At 37.9% G+C, this 19,112-nt stretch overlaps 1 protein-coding gene across 3 annotated transcripts; it reads right to left on the bottom strand.

Moving 5' to 3' along the window:
- Positions 1-350: 350 nt before the first annotated feature.
- On the bottom strand, positions 351-17,146 carry katna1 (katanin p60 (ATPase containing) subunit A 1). 3 transcript variants are annotated; one of them, XM_084737261.1, is made up of 11 exons: positions 16,990-17,146; positions 12,518-12,683; positions 12,295-12,434; positions 8,255-8,459; positions 7,913-8,028; positions 6,642-6,747; positions 6,399-6,557; positions 5,347-5,473; positions 4,977-5,111; positions 4,168-4,294; positions 351-1,124 (listed from the first exon to the last, which is right to left on the bottom strand). In XM_084737261.1, the coding sequence occupies exons 2-11, from the start codon at positions 12,677-12,679 to the stop codon at positions 926-928; spliced, it is 1,476 nt and encodes a 491-aa protein (XP_084593387.1). In that variant the 5' UTR covers positions 12,680-12,683; positions 16,990-17,146; the 3' UTR covers positions 351-925. The 3 variants fall into 3 exon arrangements, with proteins under 3 accessions (XP_084593387.1, XP_084593388.1, XP_084593389.1); XM_084737262.1 differs by lacking the exon at positions 16,990-17,146 and adding an exon at positions 16,803-16,957; XM_084737263.1 differs by lacking the exon at positions 16,990-17,146 and adding an exon at positions 15,984-16,721.
- Between the last annotated feature and the right edge of the window lie 1,966 nt (positions 17,147-19,112).

Here is a 19,112-nt window from a genome sequence, read left to right as displayed (position 1 = left end):
CAGAATAACACACCATGTCACAAAGCTCAAATCATCTCAAGCTGGTTTCTTAAACATTGCAGTGAGTTCACTGTACTCCAATGGCCTTCACAGTCACCAGATCTCAGTCCAATAGAGCACCTTTGGGACGTGGTGGAACAGGAGATTCACATCATGAATGTGCAGCTGACAAATCTGCAGCAGCTGTGTGATGCTATAATGTCAATATGGAGCAAAATCTCTGAGGAATGTTTCCAGATTAGAGAATATCAACAATATATAATACATATTCAAGTAAGAAATCTGTCTGAGTGGGGTCGTTTCCCCCAGAGGCGTTACCTTCTTTAATAAGCGTACATGTTAAGACAATGTTAATATGCATTATCATTAACTTTATTCATAGAAAGATCTTGTTAGTGTTATGTCCATAAGGATTTACATCTTCAGCAATGTGAAGGAACTACATGTTTCAAATAAAATCAAGTGCATTAAAAAAGAGAAAAGACAGGAGTAATTTGATTGACATTATGACACTTGGGAAGGCAAAGTAGCAGTAAAACGTGTGGAAATGAACATGTGTCCTCAGATATGTCAGTTATTCTAACAGCTACAGTTGATTTTGTCTTACAAGTTGAACATGCTTCATGCTTTTTAGGATCATTAAAATGTGAAAATGCCAACTTGCAAGAAATATCAACAATTGTTGGGCATCAAGTTGACTCTTCAGTTATTTAAAGTAAGACTTTTGCGTAACATTAACATAATGTACAATAGCATTTTAAGTGCACATATTTACCTAAAGTAATAATAAACCTACTTCATTTCCTCACCATCACCTGAATGAATCAGAAAAACACACAGCCACAACCTGACACACACAAACAACACTTTCATACAACTCTTTACACACACATTAAGGTACAGATGACTGGGATGCTGGTGTTTCTCAGCAGGACCCGAACTCTTCAATCCACTTTTCATACTTCTCAAGGTCGGCAGCGGAGACAGATTTAGACACTTTCTTTAGAGCTGACTCAAAGTCCTCCATGGTGGTGGGCATGTGCATCTCATCTCGGGAGATGTTGCGGATCTCCTCTGGGGTGAGGCCCTCAATTCTTCGTCTCATGGCCATCAGAGAGGCGTCCCTGCAGGGCCACACAACAACAGCTTCATCTGAACAGAGATTTCTGTAGAGGAGCTACATGAAGTGCCAGTGAACTAATTTACATGAATTACTCATATTCTCAACCAGGACAAAAACAATGGAGAGAGAAACTCAAGCCCTGGCACTAAAACTCTGTCAACTAGAGTTGCACCGATTTCAATTTTCTTAGCCGATTCTGATTTCCGATTTTTGAAGGGTCTGGCCAACTGATTCCGTTTTTCAGTCTTTCTAAGAACTGTATTGACAGCATTCACAAACATTCTTGCAACTTTTAAAAATTAAATTGGATGTTCATAATATGACAATGACTATTAAATATTCATTTGGAAGCAGATGTAAACAAACCGGAGACAGACGCGGTGCAACAGTTTGTTGTAGTAAAACTTTGCTGTGAGAAAAACAGACGCAGAAATTAAACGAGTCTGGATGAGAAAATATTTGAGGAGACACATCAACACAGGTTGTTTATTCTTCAGCCAGAACAGGAGGTGAGATTTTAACTGTCCGTCTGTCTTCTCTTTATCCTGTTCTTGGAATCTGTCGCTGACACCAGCTTCAAGCAAGCATGTGCCTGAGTGTGTGTAGCTGTTATCAGTGCTGTGTTGATGTCACGGTCAGTTTGTCTGCTGTGCGCATGATGTGACCATCGTGCAGAACACGTGTGTGACAATGACCGGCACAGAATCGGATATATGACTCTGACTGGCCAGTCACTAGCCAGGGCTGGTCACGTGAAAACCGTCCCGATTCCGAGCATTGCCAATTAATTGGTGCAAGTCTACTGTGAACAAGTGAAAAACCTTGGAGTTATCTTTAATTCAAATCTTAGTTTTGAAGCGTATATTAGAAGTATAACCAAAACTGGATTTTATTATTTTAAGAACATCGCCAGAGTGTGACCATTTCTCTCTCATGCCAACACAGAGACACTGATGCATGCCTTTATTGCCTGCAGAATTTACTACTGTAATGCTTGACTTTCTGGTCTCCCAAAGAAAGCCATCGCTCAGTTACAGTTATTATAAAACTCAGCTGCAGGTGTGCTGACAAGAACAAAAAAAGAGAGCAAACATTACACTAATTTTAAAGAGTCTGCATTGGCTTCCTGTGTTGCTTCAGAATTGATTTTATTGATCTGATCATTTTATTGGTTTATAAAGCTCTTTATGGTCTTAGCCCTACCCATTTATCAGATTTGCTTTTTCCCATGAACACTCTAGAACCCTCAGGTCCTCAGGTAGTGGCCTTTTAATTATCCCCAAAGTTTGAAGTCACTGTGGTCCACATGTGTGGAACAGCCTGAAGACTTGAGAGCCACAGAGCACGTTGATATTTTTAAAAGCAAACTCAAGACTGACCTTTTTAACCAGGCCTTTAATCAAACTTTATCTATTTACTTACTGTCTATTTATTATTATGTATTTATATATTTATTTATTTTATTAATCTGATATATTTTTCAATTTTATCCACTGATTATTACTAACTTAGGAGCTTATTGAGCTCTTCGGAAATCTTGAGTAAAGTAATATTCTGCAAAAACAGAAAATAGGAAGACTTTGTTTTGTTCTGTTTTTTCCCCCCAATATGTGGCACCATTGAGATTTGTTGCCAATGAAATTGCCACACCAGTTCTTTACAAAAGGCATGTGTACAGAATAGAAAAAGTATAAATGATTTAAGGAGATGGCACATAACTTTAATTAGGAAATGTAAATGTAACAAATTAATTCAATTAATTAATAAGTTAATTCAAATGAATGTGTTCAACCAACGTGCTGCAACTTATTTTCTACTTTCCCAAAAGGCTGCAGCAGTGGTGGAGGGCAGCAAAAAGAAGATTCCATATCTTACTGGACTTTTTTATATGACATTTTGTCTTTATCAGACAGTGACAGAATCCACAGGGGAGAGAAAAGGCTGTGACATGCAAGTAGACATGTAACGAGAACCAATGCTTTGCTACCAACGCATTTTTCTACACAACTATAGGTACCGAGGATGGAAGTCTTCAGGACCGGACAGAGACCTCGTCTACCATTAAATTACAAAGAGTGAAGACAAACACAAACCAGCACACTGAAGATGGCACCAAGTGCAGCTGCTGTGACAGCTCTGCCTCTTCTCATTGCAAAGAAAAACATGGCAGTACTTTGCATTTGAGGCAGCTCATCACAGATTAATAATAAATTCACAAACATAGTATGCAAATGGTGCCATTGTGCTTTTCAGATGAAAGGAGGAAACACTTCAACTGTCGATTCATGTTAACGTTACATGAACAATAGATTCAAAGTGTTGTCTTTTCCTGAAATACACGTTAGCATTTGTTTGTACACGTTTGCAATGGCTAAATACTTAAAGGCTACCATGTTTATGCTAACGTAATGTAAACATAGCTCGTAGTAGTAGCAACCATCCTGACTCCGCAGCGTTCAGTTGGTGTCATCTGTCTTTAAAATATAACATTTTAAAATGCATATTTCCAGGTCTGTCACCATGTCAGTTAATTTAAACTACCGCTGTACTCTGAGTTCCACTTATATTCAAAGTTCAGCATCAGAAATCACATTTGCAGCCCTTTACTTTCTGGCAACATGCTCCCTTGACAGTGATTTGCATCAGGGTTAGTAAATACCCCCCTCTGTGGTCCTTGTAGGTCAGAAGAGTTTTAAACTGGTGGAAAAGAAAAATGACAATGACTGAATTTTATTATTGTCTTTGTTTTTTACTGTGATATCAAATTGGCTATTGAGAATCATGGAACTTCACTGGTAATGGTACTGACTACTAAATGTCTGGTATTGTGACATCTCTAGTTGCAAATAAAGTCCCTGGTTGGATTCAAACCAGGGATGTTGTAGTTATATGATATGTCAATGGGTCACCAGACACCCAAACCTTTTTGTATTTTATCTATTGTAATGACTGATCAGATTTAGCTTTAAAGATCTGCTGTAAAGAGCTGTAGCTGTAAAGATCAACATTGGTTTGAAGGAAAGGAAACAGCAGAGGTCTCTGACCTGCACACATTGGTGATGTCAGCTCCTGAGTAACCCTCCAACTGCTCTGCAATCTTGTCCAGGTCCACATCGCTGGCCAGCTCCAGCTCCTTCAGGTTGATCCTCAGCAGCTCCACTCGCCCTTTGGCTGCAAACGTAAATGCAACAGGTTGGAGAAACACAGTCAACACAGGTTATCTATTCTTGGTGAGAACTGGAGTTGAATTTTAACTCAGCTAGCATACTGCTGTTGAAAGAAACTAATGTTAGCCTCACGGGCTAAAAAGTCTACTCTTGTCTGACAACAGCTGCTTCCATCTTCTTGTAGACCTGTCTTTCTCACTGGCTATTGTGGTCACACTCAGTAATTACTAACATAATCATATAGATTTTACCTCCTAAATATCAAACATGTTTAAAAATTATCAGATGAGTCTCAAAGGATAATCCAAACTTACCAGAAACCTACAACATAACCAGCAACAAACCTAAAGCCAGGCAGTAATCCAGCATAGAAGCACCAGTTGTGTATTGGTGCCCAAAACAAAATATAATGAAGCAGCATGTGTGTCTGCTGTGTGCACTATATTTGTAGGTTACAACACACAGAATGCAAGGAATGTGGGGGTCAGGGGGGCCCAACAGTTAATTCTTGCCCAGGGCCTCCATGGTGGGTTAATCCAGTGTGACCCTACATTATGCAGTTAATAAGGCTGCAATTTCTGTCTGAGCATTTGTAGTTGGTGAAATGTGTTTATTCTGCAGCAGCTACAGTCACTTTAAATGAATCAAATGTTTCATGAAACAAGCAGGAAGAAAGACAGCCATACTTGAGGGCAGTGGGATGTAGATCCTCTTCTCCAGCCGTCTTCTCAAAGCCTCGTCGATGTCCCATGGGAAGTTGGTGGCAGCCAGCACCATCACCATCTTGGATGGGTCATCATTTTCTGATGCTCCTCCGACACCTACACCCATGTCACAATAAGGGAATAAATGAGCCCTTCAATCTCTGTTATTTTGCATTAAAAACAGTTTAAATATATATAGAATGCTGGGAAATTGCCAATTGTATAGTTGTGTTGGGCTTGTTTCAGCAAGACTGATAAAATGGTTCAGATGAGAAAAGAAATTCTAACAACAACAAATATAAGTCTTGTTAAATACAACAGAGACTGTGTTATTGTCTCATGGACAGTATACCATCCATCTGCACCAGGAGCTCTGCTTTGACTCTGCGGCTGGCCTCGTGTTCCTCTGAAGTCCCTCTGCGGCTGCACATGGAGTCAATTTCATCAATGAAGATTGTAGTGGGAGCATAAAAACGGGCCTGGACAAGAGCACAAGCAATGACTCAGTCAAATATCAACCTGTTTGCACTACTCAACAATTTGTAATTCTCAGGTAGTTCTATAAAGGAACAGTGCACTTATCAGGAATAATATTTAGATAAATAACATAAAATTTTGATGAATCTGTCACTGTGACAGAGCTTTAATCAGTACACAAATATATGATGCAAGCCCACTGTCAGAATTTGAGAACAGGTGCTTAATTCAGCTGAGGTCTGCACAAATAATTGTATACTAACCATATCCAAGAAATTCAGACGCAAAATTAAAGGTGTGCTGAGTGATTTTTCACCACAAGAGGGCAGGAAGATTCACAAAAAAGCAAACTTGACATACCATCAACTTGTAAAGTTATGGCTAAGACAAAGAGTGACATGGGAATTAAATTTTCCAATACTTCACTGTCCTTTCCACTATGGTTTTGTCCATAACTTCGATGAAATATTAGTACTCAGCTTTCTAGATACATCCCCTTCTTCAGCAGCTGTCTGTTTACTTTAGGTCTTTGCCATTTCGAGCAAAGCAGGTAGTGTTCACTTGACCTCTTTCTGCTTGTTTGCTGGAAACACTGACTATGGTGCTGTATATGGGGGGGGGGGGGGGGGTTAGGAGAGCTGAGAGACCACATACAGAACACAAGGTATTGATACTTTGATAAAATCTCTGTTAATTATACATTTAATTATACTCTATCTAATAATACTCAAAGTACCAAAGGTATTTCAAGACTTCATTTGAGTTCAGTCTTTACTGTCCTGCCTTGAATTTGAATTTGAACCCACACTTTGTGTAACTTGCTCAGGAACCTTGAATAACAACCTGAACACAGAGTGTGTTCAAAAGAAAAACAAAGACAGTATTACTTGGTCATTGTCTGCACCAATCACAGATCTAAAGTCTCACCATTTCAAAGAGGAGGCGAACTAGCTTCTCAGACTCCCCTCTGTACTTGGAAGTGAGGGTAGAGGAAGAGACGTTGAAGAATGTGGTTCTGCACTCGGTAGCAACCGCTTTGGCCAAAAGTGTTTTCCCTGTGCCTGGAGGTCCCACCATAAGCACTCCCTGAAGTAAATAAAGGAATATTAATATTATTGATACATATTACAAAACAAAGAATAAAACTAAAATCTCATTAAAGCTCAGCACCTTCCATGGTCTTCGAATGCCTTTGAAAAATGCCGGCATCCACATCGGCAAGACGACTGCTTCTTTCAGGAGTTTTTTTGCATCTTCCAAGTCTGCAATATTGTCCCTAAAGAGACAGGTGAGACAGACATTACATCTTCTCAGGGAGGATGGTGATCATGTAAAGGAAGTTGCTGACAAACCACACCTCACCGAGTCTTTTACAGAATTGCTAGCTAGTGTCAGAAAACATGATTTAACCAGCTAACACTACACTGAATAATACAGGGTGGAATTTAATGTTATTTAGATGAGTAAATTCACTGCTTCACCTCAAAGTTAATTTTAAGCATAAGCTTATAATCAGTAACTTGAGTATAGCCCAACTGAAATCACAGCACTTGAATTGGAAAATTCGAGTTTTTCCAATTATGATTCCAATTTCTAAATAATTTATCACTCAACCCTTTTTGGGAAAATTTGCTGCAGATGTGGCAGGCTAGTTATGGCCCTGGGCCCTTGTTACAGATACTTCCCAAGTCTGAAGTCCTCTGTTACCTCTGTTGCAGAGATTTGAAGATATCAGCTGGAACTGGCACTCAGCTCAAAGCACCAAAAAATACACTTGAAATATTCAAAACTTATTTCTCTTTCCAAGAGTAACCTGGTTACTCAAGATAATCCACAGACATGTAGATGTGTTTATGTGGGAAAGACAGTACTTCTAGTAGATTCTACTGCAGACAGAAAGTACTTTCTAGATGAAACTACTCACAACAAGGTTTGTGGATTATTTTGAATAACCAGCTCATTGTTTCTGCAAAGTTCCACTGTTGTTTCAAATGTATTTTTGATGCTTTGAGCACCACAAGCTGAGTGCCATTTAGTTCAATTGTACTGGAGACAGGGCAGACATCTCTATGGCTGATATAAACGGTACAGATGGATAAACAGCACTACAGGTAAGAGGAAAAATATGCATTTTGGGGTGAACCCTTTCAGTTAAGATAGGGCAAGCAGACAAAATTTTGTGATGAGGCATCTGGGTCTTTTCTGAGTTCACTTCTAATTCTCTCGGTGTAAGCTAGCTTCATATTATGTGGTTATATAACAACAAATAATTCTTTCAGAAAAAGATAAAAAGGAACAATTGAGCATCTTTGAAAATGGGCTTGGTCACTATCTTAAGTGTTAAAGCAAAGACAGCAAACAGTAACATTACCCAAAATGACACCAAAATTTCCTCATGACTTTTCCACTTGTGATGAAGAAAATAACTGATGAACACATACCATTTAACATTTGGATTCTGAGATATAATGTCTCTCTCCAGAGCTTCCACAAGGTCTTTGTCATATCCTGTCCCATCAAACTTTTTCACTTCTTTCTCCTGGACATCTGCTTTGTTCTGGAAGGCAGAAACAAAACATTATTACTTTTCCCTGTTCCCTCAATGTAACCATGTGGTCTGGTTTCTCTCAGATGAAAAACTGGAATTACAGGCTAGATGTGTCTGCAGGTAAACAAGCAACACATGGACACTGTTTAATCAACAATGCAAATAGTTGTGTCTAAATTTATGTTATGTAATATTATGAAGGAAGGTACATTGAAATCAGCAACACAATGTTCACCTTATCATCCTTTGCTTTGCCAGCAGCCTCCTTCCCCTCTTTTGATTCCTTCTTTTCTTTTCCCTTGGATGGTTTGCTTCTGTCCCCGTTGGGCCCACGAGGTGAGTGCCTCTGCTGGGCCCTCACAGCCACGCTCAGGCGGTTGTTGGGAGCTTTGCTGTCTTTATAGGGGTTAGAAGGCCGCCTGACAGGACAAGGAGAATGTCTGTGCAAGGGGGAGAGGACGAGGGAACTATTAAAGGTGCAGTAAGCAGTTCTGGAGAAAAACAGTTGATTGTTTAGTGTCATCCCCAGGCTATCAAATTACTGAAGCTTTGGACTGGTGGCTTGAAGATGGCTGATTGTTGAGTCTCATTCCCAGGTTGTCAAATCCTGGGAATGAGACTCAACAATCAACTATCTTACAGACCTGTAATTGATTGAAGTCTCCAATCATGGCCTCGATTTTCTAAACCTGAAGTCTAGTTTACTCTCAGACCACTTGAAGTACATGTTATTATTTAGTTACTTGTTATTATTGGGGCTGTAATGATTAGTCAATGAATTGATTAGTTGTCAAATTTTAAATTAATTGCTAAGCATTTTGATCAGTTGTTTTGGAGTAATTTTTAAGAAAATAATATCCAAATTCTTTTTTCTGGTTTATTTTCTCTTCTATGATAATGATATGATGGTAAGCTGAATATTTTCTGGTTGTGGACAAAACAAGACTTTTGAGGACTTTACATTAGGGCTTTGAAAAACACTGATTGACATTTTTCACCATTTTCTGTCATTTTGTGGGCCAAACAAATACTAGATTAATCAAGAAAATCAGACAGATTTATCAATAAGAAAAATAATCATTAGTTGCATCCCTAGTTATTATGGAACTTGCCCAGTGAGGCCAAAAGAAATGAGCTGGCTACCCCAGCTTTAACAGCAGCCATCAATCTTTCAAGTAAGAGTGGGAATCTCATCACCTCAGGATTTGACTTGATTCAATTCAGATTCAGAGGGCTGCAATGCAAAACGATTATCGATGGATCTTGACGCATAACAATTTTAAGCTTTTAAGCCAGGGATTGCCCGTCCAATTATATCCATCTGTAGTCTCTTACATTTAGCCATCCTCACCAGAACTCAAGAAATAACGTTTGGAAAGTAAATACCTCATGTGTTGTCTTAGGAAATTGTTACAGGCATTCAACATGTGGAGAATTGGGTGTTAAAGTTCTGATTACTGACTTTTCTGCATCAGTTCATAATCTTTCAAGAGAGAATCATGACACATCTAAGAATCTCTTATTTCCTCCACCTCTACTTTCATGATATCTGTTTGGTTGTAGTTTTATTGTGCCACAGCACTAAAAAGTGATGTAATCAGATTTGGGCTCGACTGAGCCTGAGACACAAATCTAAATAATGAAACACCATAAATGACTGAATAAACGACTCAGTGTGTATTCATATCCTGTTATAATATATCATCAACAAATTCTTAGAAATCCTCTGGAGGCTACACATGAGGGATGATATTGTATGTGAAAATACTCATCAGGTGTATTTATGCAACCAGACTTAAAAGTGAACAAACAAGCCAACAAACCAAGAGGCAGTGTGAGGTTTACAGGCCACCTGTCTCGAGGGCAGAGCAGGAACAAAACAGCCTCACATCAGGGACTCAAGTTTACTAATCTCAATCATATGACTACATCAGCCCTATTGTTCACATTCAAACAGCTCACACAAGCTCAGAGTACAAATGTGTGAACAGTGAGCTAGATGTACAACCAGAGAGATCTTTCAACAGTATCAACACTAGAAGAACAGTGAACAAAGAATGAATTTACTTAAAGCCTCTGGAAATTTAGCTTGAAATAGTAAAAATGCACATACGATATTAAAGTTGAGTGTCTCATTAAGCAGCCACAAAAATTTGTGTGAAAAGAAATGTTAACAGCTATGAGAAAATCTACTTAAAAAAACAGCTCAATTTGTTGTTTAGACTGCTCCTCAAGACTGTAGGCAGCAGATCACAATAAGAATCAACACAGAAGGTAAATAATGCACTGCTGTGAACAGGGTCAGCAGCAAAACATATTTTAGCCACCCATAAAAAACATCTGTATCAGCTTAAGCATATGCTACATTTAGAATATTTTCACTGCTTTATTTTGCCATCAGAAACTCTTTTCTGAAGCCATATATGCTCTGTTCAAAGCAACCAGACTCTTTTGACAAAAGCAGTCATTTTGCTGGGTGACCGCTGCCTTGATCTGTTAATTTATTTGTATTTTTGCACATTTTAACATGTTAGTCTGGATCAGAACTAGGGTTGAAAATTTTGTGCATATTCCTTGAACAAATATTCAAATACGATACAATCAATAATGGATTAATCATTAATGATTAGTATGTTACAAAACAAATCTTTTTCTCAGTTTGTTTTATTTTAACAATTTATATCAGGACATTGGTTAGGACAAAAAAAAGAAAAAGAAAAAAAATCTGCCTGGAGACTCACTACACTGTACCAAAAAAAAAGGAAAAAAAAAAAAAAAAAAGCTGAGGCTCAAAATTTCAAGGCAGCGTCCTGCAATAGACTTTTGAGTTTTGAAATAAACTTAAAAAAAGTTTTGCTGACATGTAATCTTTCATTGAGATAATTTACTTTTCTTCTTTAGATAAACTTGAATCTTTGAGTTTAAAAACTCAAAAAAAAAGTTCAATTTCACAAATTGGTCACAGTGAGTTGTGAACCTGATTTATCATTATTTTGGTTCCTGAAAATTAAATTATTTTAATTGTAAATATAGATTTTTAAATACATTTTTTGATTTTCTAAAACTTAAAGATTTAAGTTTATCTAAAGAAGAAAATTATCTAAACAAAACATGAGTAGTTTGTAAAACTTTTTCAAAACTCAACAATAAATAAAAATGTAACAAAAAATGAAATATTAATCTATGAAGCACAAACAATTTAAACAAATAAGAGTAAAACAACAACAATGTTCTCACACCAAACAGCTGCTCTTGTTCGCTGGTCCTCATCAAACAAATGGCTCAAAACAAGACCTGCACAATGCAGCACAATTACTGCCACTTCAACAGTAACAAGGCGGACCAAATCAGACTGTGAAAAAACCTGTGAGCTCTGGAAAAATTATACACAAAATACACATTGTCAGTTAATAAATCTTGAATCGATATAAATACTTTGCAGTGACTAATGATCAATCACTAACATTCCTAATCACATTACATGGTGCCAGTCGAGCCTGCCTTTATCCAGTAACTTCCATGTCCTGTGAGGTAAAATGACTGTTTTTGTCAAACAAGTCTGGAGCAATATAACAGCTTTAGTTTCTTGTTTTTGAATTCGCTCTGTTGGCTCTGGCTCTATTAGTTTGCAGAATTAATCGCTCAGTTTTCGTATTAACTGTCTGAGCATAACCACAACCAATTCAGGCAAATATCAGGCGTGTGTACAACAAAATTAAATTATATTTAAAATTTGTATAACTAATTTCTAATATTTTTAGATGCTTTCAATTATGTACAGAACACCTTAAATTACATACTCAGACAGCTATTGTGGATTTGGGCTTCAACAGCTTTTTCACTTGTCCAGTTGGATAACTGTGTCCCAAAATCAATTTTTATTCGCCCCTGTACAAACTGTTTAATTATAAGTAAATGGTCATGTTTAAGCCAGGGCTGCAATAAGTCCAAAGTCCAAAGTGATGTCTTTAAATGTCTTCGTTTTGCCCCTCTCAAACTCAAAGATATCAGTTTAATATGATTTTATAGGCTGAAAAAAAAAAGTTTTTTTCTGCCATTTTGCATGAAAATCATTATTTTGCAGTACTTGGAACACTTTACAAGGTCAAAGCGCTATTTGACATCCGGGAGTAATATTGAGCTATTAAATAGCTCTCTTGTGTGTGTACAAACAGCTACTGACAAATCCTACTGTATCTACCTTTAGGTAATAAATGAGAAAATTAAAATGAATGTCAAAAATGAAAAATTACATGTAAATAACCACTGCAATACCTCTGTTCCATGTGCACTGGCCTTATTTCACAATCATCATGGTTAGCAGGTTTAGGAGGCGTTGTGTCCAGCTGAAAGTTCTCCAGAGTTGACATGATGTCCTGAACTTGTCGATTCTCTTCACTAATTTCTTGCCACAACTAAGACATAAAGACAGATAAACTTCAGGAAAGCCAGGACTCTTTTCTGACATAACCCGTTATGTTTCTAATGCCATATTTACCTGCTGCCACCTCTGCTGAAAACTGCTGTCCCGCACGGTGTACACATACTTCTTGATTTGTTCTAGCAATCCATGATAGAGAACACTGGCTGAGCTGTAGTTTCCCAGCAGGGCATATTCACGGGCCAGCTTCACGTTCTCACTGATCTCTCGTAGACTCATGGTGCTAAGGAAACACAGACAGCAAGTTAACACATAAAGCTTTACTGCAGGTACCTCACCAATGTAGGCATGACATTAGCAAACATTAGATTTTTGTTTTAGTTTGTTGCCACAGTGCAAACAGTGAAAAGCTCAAAAATGCAAGGCCAAAACTGACAAAATCTAACAAACTGTACCAGGATGATGCTGTCTCATAAAGCCAGTGTAAACTAATGTGGTCAGACTTCATCACTGATCATTAACAAGGACATCATTTTAAAACATGGTCTCTTTGAGGCTAGTTTGGACATCTTTGTAACCTCATACCGATTGAAGGTCAGGTTTAGTTTTTTACTTCACAAAACTTCAGCAAAACACTGCGTTTCACAGGAAAACAGTGTTGCAGAATCTCCCAAACAATGGAAGTGAATGGTGACCAGTTTTCAAAAGGAAAAAGTCTCCTAAAGCCCCATTCTGCAGTGCCGTTTTCCTGTGAAACTCCAACAGTGTTTTGCTGACTAACAAAATAAACCCAAGTCTCAATCGACATGAGAGTGAGTAGATAATGACTGAATGTTCATGTTTGGGTGAACTATCCCTTTAAGACAGACTTGAAAAGTTAAAAAAACCCTCGTTTGTGTGATTTTCTTCAATTACTCTTGTGTGTATTCTTTGTCCCATCAATCTGATACATTAAATTAATATTTGTATTTATGTATTTATCAACATATAGCAGAGGGCTGTACTTTGAAGGAAGCTCAACAAAGTCACGTTTTCTTTGCATGAGCTGGCTCAACAAAACCTAAACCCCTAGACCCGAGTCAGAGATACCAGGTATCATGACAGTGGCTATCAACTGCCTTCGTTAATTCAGGCTTTCTTCTAGGGCTGAACGTTTAATTGCATTTGCGATAATATCGCGATATGATAAAACACGCTTTTCTAATCGGAACGTGTGTGATTACAATGGGGCCACGTTAAAAAAAAAAAGTGATCATGTGACGCGAGAGAGAGAGAGAGACCACTCGACTGCATCAAACTGTATGAGCGTAGGTCTAGACGTCATGGGGAAATCACTCGGGCAAAAACTGAGTTCATTGCTAAAGATATGGCGCCTCTCAGCATGGTGACCAAGCCTGGGTTCACAGCATTGATAAATACGCTTGATAAACAGTATATCCTCCCGTACATACTTCAGTCAGTCTGCCATACCAGAGATGTACAAAATGTGCAAAGAGCAACTCGCCACTGAGCATTTAAAATTATCTTTATTTTGCAGAATGTTTAAAACGTGCATGCTATTAAACAGTACCTTTTTTTTTTCTTTCAATGACTTTGTAGGTTAAATACATAGAGGCAAAGCCAAAGATTTGTTGCTCCTATGTTTCTGTAATGAGCAGTTAAATAAAAATGTTATTTATGTCAACTCTCGCATCTTATTGTGACATCTTTTAATTGTAACGAAGACACCCAGCCTATGGGAAAGAACAATACTAAATGTATCTAAAATTGTGTTGGCCATATTAAAATAATTTATGATGTTTTGTTGGGGAAAAAAAGAGTATAAAATAATATTTTTTTAAAAATCACATATTAAATCGCAACTGCAATATTGGAGAAAAAAATCGCAATTAGATTATTTTCCCAAATCGTTCAGCCCTACTTTCTTCTTCAGACTCTGTGCACACTCACATAAAAAGGGGCGTTCTTCCTCCACACAAAGTGAAGCAATCGTTAGCCACCCACTTCAGTCAAAATGATCAGTTTATTATAATTAAGAGCTATGGAAAATATACAAAATATATTATGGCAAAAAGCAACATTGTTGCTGCAAATCAGGCAAGACAATAAGAATGCTGTCAGAAAATCACTGACTGACTAAATGTGATCTTAATGCTGCCGTTTATTTCTAACATGACGACTGCTCATTAAACAGTTAAACTTGATACACATGCTGTCAGTCTGACACTGTCCTGTGATGACCAAGATTCGGAGATCACTTAAGTTTTTGGCCAAATCAAAGTAAAATGAATGTAACTGAATGAAGATTTTCTGTGATAAATAGACTGATGCACTTTCTAATCAGTGTTCAGAGCTGCAGTATCAGCAATGGAAATGTATGATGAAACAACTACAGACCACCTTGAATACTACGAATATTTACTAATTAAAGTCTGATGGAAAACAGACTTTAATTAGTAAATATTAGTAGTATTCAGGGTGGTCTGTAGTTGTTTCATCATTATTTTAATGTGTGATTCATATACTGTGTAAATTTAAAGTGTTAATATTATCTGAAGTAAACAGGGAAAAAAAATGACTCTGCGTCACCCAACGGAGGTTCTCATGGTAACATACAGTTTTTGGTGCTGTTAAATTGTCTTACATTTCTGCATTATACGGCTTCAGTCAGTGATATTACAAACGTACAGTTGAGCAACTTTTCATTTTTAACGTCTTCTCCCAGTTTCTAATCTATATCGCTCATAAACAACCTTGTTAGGACTATAATTAGTTAAAGAGCGGCGCTTTTTACTGACGATTTCATCTGAAACTCAAAACATAACCTGCTCCTGACCACGTTATGAGGTCAGCATAAGTTACCATGGTGATCTAGTTAGGTTAAAAGAGAGCCACCGTCATGACACTGAAAACCCTGGCTTTAGACTCAACATACCTTGCTAACCCATTAATGTTGCTTCATAGTACAACCCTCAGGTATCAGATCAATGCTCAGGATCAGCAGACATCTTGTATTTGGAGAGATAAAGTCAGATCTGTGCATCTGTACTTCTCCTATGTGTTGCCTCAAACAAGATAAAAGTAGATATAAATCGTTCATTTTAGGGGTGTAAGACAATATTGAAATATTGAGTATCACAATATTATATTTTGTGATGTTGTATTGATTCTGAAAACACTTATGATATTGAGTTACAAATGCAAAAACTCGTAGCAGTGGATAATTTAATGTTGCGTTTAAACAAATGTCCTACATATGGTTTTTGCTCTTTATACAATGACAATTTTCCTAAAATTGGTTTTCATCTTGCTCAAAGTATTGCAATATATTGAATCATAACCCATGTATTGTGACATGTATCGAATTGCAAGATATTTGCCAATACACAGCTCTAGTTAATTTTAAGGTAATGAAAACAGAATGATCCTTGTTTTCAGGTGATGATACAACCTAATGAAAACATCCACCTCTTTCATATTCTGCCACTAAATACATGAAATACACCCTGGACCTTTAATTTGTAAAGGAACTCTTACAGGGATAGTTCACCCTAACTTTAAAATTCAGTCATTATTTACTCACCCTCTTGCCAACTGTGGGTCAGGATTATTTTGTTAGTCCACAAAACACTGCTGGAGAAAGACAGGAACACAGCGTCGTACAATCTCCCAAACAATAGAAGTGAATGGTGACCAGTTATTCCCTCTATGTTATTTACACCGCATTTTAAGCCTGAATTTTCACTGTAGATCCTTAACTTGGAGCCACGTTCATGTGCACATGCACACTGTCTGAACTGGGCGTGTGTGTGGTGTGCAAACAGCAGGTTGGACCTTTAGGAGTCCTGGATTATGCCAGATGAGCAGTATGGAGGCATTTATTTATTCATTTACATTTTGCTAGTTGTCTTTTACGTTTGAAAACTAGTCAACATTAACGTCCACTGTTTGACAGCAACTGCTTTCCTGTGAAACTCCAGTGTTTTGCGGACTACCAAATTAAACCCGACCATCAATGGCATGAGGGTAATTTTGGGCGAACTTTCCCTTTAAAATACCCTCTTATCACTGCTGTCAGATCAGTCAGCCACATACATACACAAACCTGCGTGGACAGCATTTCTCAAAACCTTGATACAATACTTACACGTCTATATGTACAAATATTAAGGCATTTATCCACATTCCGGTGACTATAAATAATCAGTATAGCTATTGTTCCTCAGTTTAACTGCTTCCATGGATTAACGAGCCTCGCCCAGCTGAAAACAAACTGTTAGGCTAGTGACAAAATGCGGTGCTAAACGCACGTAGCGTGTAAGATAGTGGCGTTGGAGAAATGTTAAGAATCTGTTTCTAATGGGGGAAAACTTAATAACTGTCAGGCAAATTAACTATTTACCGTACGTTACACGGTGGCGAGTGTTAACATCCTTCACTTTAAATTTAAAGTCGGGTGATTTTCTTTTAATGCGCGCAGACAAAAAGTGTAGAACCAATAACTAACATTATCTAAAGTACTCGACATGTTAATACAAATACATGTGGAAGCATGTAGCCTAAGTACACAAAACTGGTTTGTACTCAACTTTTCCGATGAACACACGCTGAATCCTCGCAGTGGGTGTTATGACGAGTTCCGCTGTGGCGGTTCAAAGAAACGACACACAACTGTGGACGTTTGTAGTTCAGTTAACAACACGGAAGTCAGCGACAAACAGCTCACGTTCTACATGCAAATTAAACCCTCCTTCTAAAGCTAAGAGGAGTAATGGCTTTGACTTCCGTTCATAACCTTCAAAATAAAAGTGAAATGTATGAAAAATCTAATAGTACTTGAGAACGGAAGTTTGGGGAGAATTAGAGCGTTTTTCCCCCAAACTTTATTGAGAAAACATTCAAACTCACAAACAGTGCAGACTTGGGGGCGGAGGGTTCCATTAATGCTGATAACTAGTAAGTGAAAAAGCCTGTCTTGAATTAACTTCAACTTCCACTCGAGGTTTAAGCTGTTCCAGTAAGACAATACAGCCTGGTGTAGTCAAAGCTTAAAAGCCAGGCTAAAACAAGCTGCAATGTGAGCGTGCACGAGAACAGAGGCAGCCCAGAAAGCTGATTGTCGAAAAAAGAAGTCCCAAAAAGAAGAGTGTGATATTCCTCTCAGCAGTGAAACAAACCCTGCAGATTAAACTATGTGAAGAATATAAAGAGTTCATCATGAAAAAGATGAATATTAACCACAATTAACAAAACACAGGAAATATCTTGGCTGGAAGCCACAAACACAAAACAAGTCAATAGAATGGGATTCTGTCTCATAGCACACTTCCTCTATAGCTCACTAGGAAGAGCACCCGCTGCATGTACTGGACCCTATACAGGTTTATGGGTTCAGCTCCAACTTGAGGCCAATCTACATGTTGTCTTCTGTCTCACATTCCACCCTTTCCTAACTTTAGCAAAAAGGCAGAAAGCCACAATGGAAACATATACAATCCTACCTATTGTTGTATTTGTTAATGAATGTCTAACCTGCTGCAGGACATGAGTCACTAACTGTTTGTAACTGGTGGTGTCACGCTTATGGTGTTCTGCCCTGTGTTCTGACGTTTATAATGATATGATGATCTCTGGTCTTTAGTAGTCATCTGGTGAAAATATATTCAAAACAAGTTCATTAGCTGTCAGTGTGTGTGTCTGCTCAGCTTTCCTCTCTGACATTTGGAAGGAGCTTCTCCTTTTTCTTTTTAAATTAGTACGAAAATTAATATAACCACTGGACAATCAAACTCAATTTCAGACATAACAGCAAAAATCACAATTGCTATATTGCAACCGGAACATTAACAAATTATTTACTCACCCAAATACAGCAGGCTATGAACATGCGTCTAATGTCAGGCCTAACCTGTCCTCGCTTTGAAAAGAAAAGTGTTGCCTTGCTCTGACTTAATTTTGCTTCAGTAACTTCTATAATTTTGAATTTCACCGTGAAGAAAATGTCACTGTATTCATCCCACTTAGCTACACACATGATAGAGGCCTATTCTTTTCAATTAGCAAGGCAGCTGAACACATACATAAGCTAACAGTAGCTAGTTAACTGTTAACTCCCAAATTTAGATATAGTGTTCCTACCTGCAGAAATAAATACTACTTGATAGAAAATTAATTAATCAGACATATTGGATTAGGTTTACTTACACATGAATGTCTCAGTAAGGCAGTGAACGATCTTTAATCATATCCAGTCGACAGAAGTGCTTCGTTCTTCGTTGAACACAAAACCACTCGATGCTCTGTGCCAATTGACCGCAGTTAATTGAGGCGGCATCCCCGGGCATGCAGATATGGACTGCTGCGTCAATTAGCACAGAGCAGCTCGAGAGGGCTCTAAGGAAGACACAGAAAACTCAGGGAGAATCCAGAAAAAAAAGAACCTATTAAACAACGCAACCTAGTTATCCATGGTAGCAGCACAAAAAGCAATTAATGAGGACCAAATCAACAAAATCCGAACAAGTAAACATAATCAGGTGGGCAAAATGTTCCACTGCTGACATGTTGCTGGTGGAACATGCAACTGTGTGGAAGTTGGATGGAATCACGCTTAACTTATACTTACAACACTAACACTATTCTGTGAAATCAACACTGGAGACTTGTTTGCAGACTCCATGTAATTACATCAACTCTTTCTGTGAAATAACTA

This window comes from Lutjanus erythropterus, chromosome 15 (assembly GCF_056507025.1).
Source record: "Lutjanus erythropterus isolate fLutEry1 chromosome 15, fLutEry1.hap2, whole genome shotgun sequence".
Lineage (NCBI taxonomy): Eukaryota > Metazoa > Chordata > Actinopteri > Lutjaniformes > Lutjanidae > Lutjanus > Lutjanus erythropterus.
Note: the sequence above shows the minus strand (reverse complement) of the source record. Positions and strands in the feature narration are given on the sequence as shown.

Bases quoted from the DNA above. Each gene is read 5' to 3' on its own strand.
- katna1 (XM_084737261.1), bottom strand. From the start codon at position 12,679: ATGAGTCTACGAGAGATCAGTGAGAACGTGAAGCTGGCCCGTGAATAT. The intron at 8,029-8,254 runs GTGAACATTGTG...TCTGCCTTCCAG, and splicing joins GCAAAGCAAAGGATGATAAG to AACAAAGCAGATGTCCAGGA. The intron at 1,125-4,167 runs GTCAGAGACCTC...GTGGCCCTGCAG, and splicing joins GACATCACCAATGTGTGCAG to GGACGCCTCTCTGATGGCCA.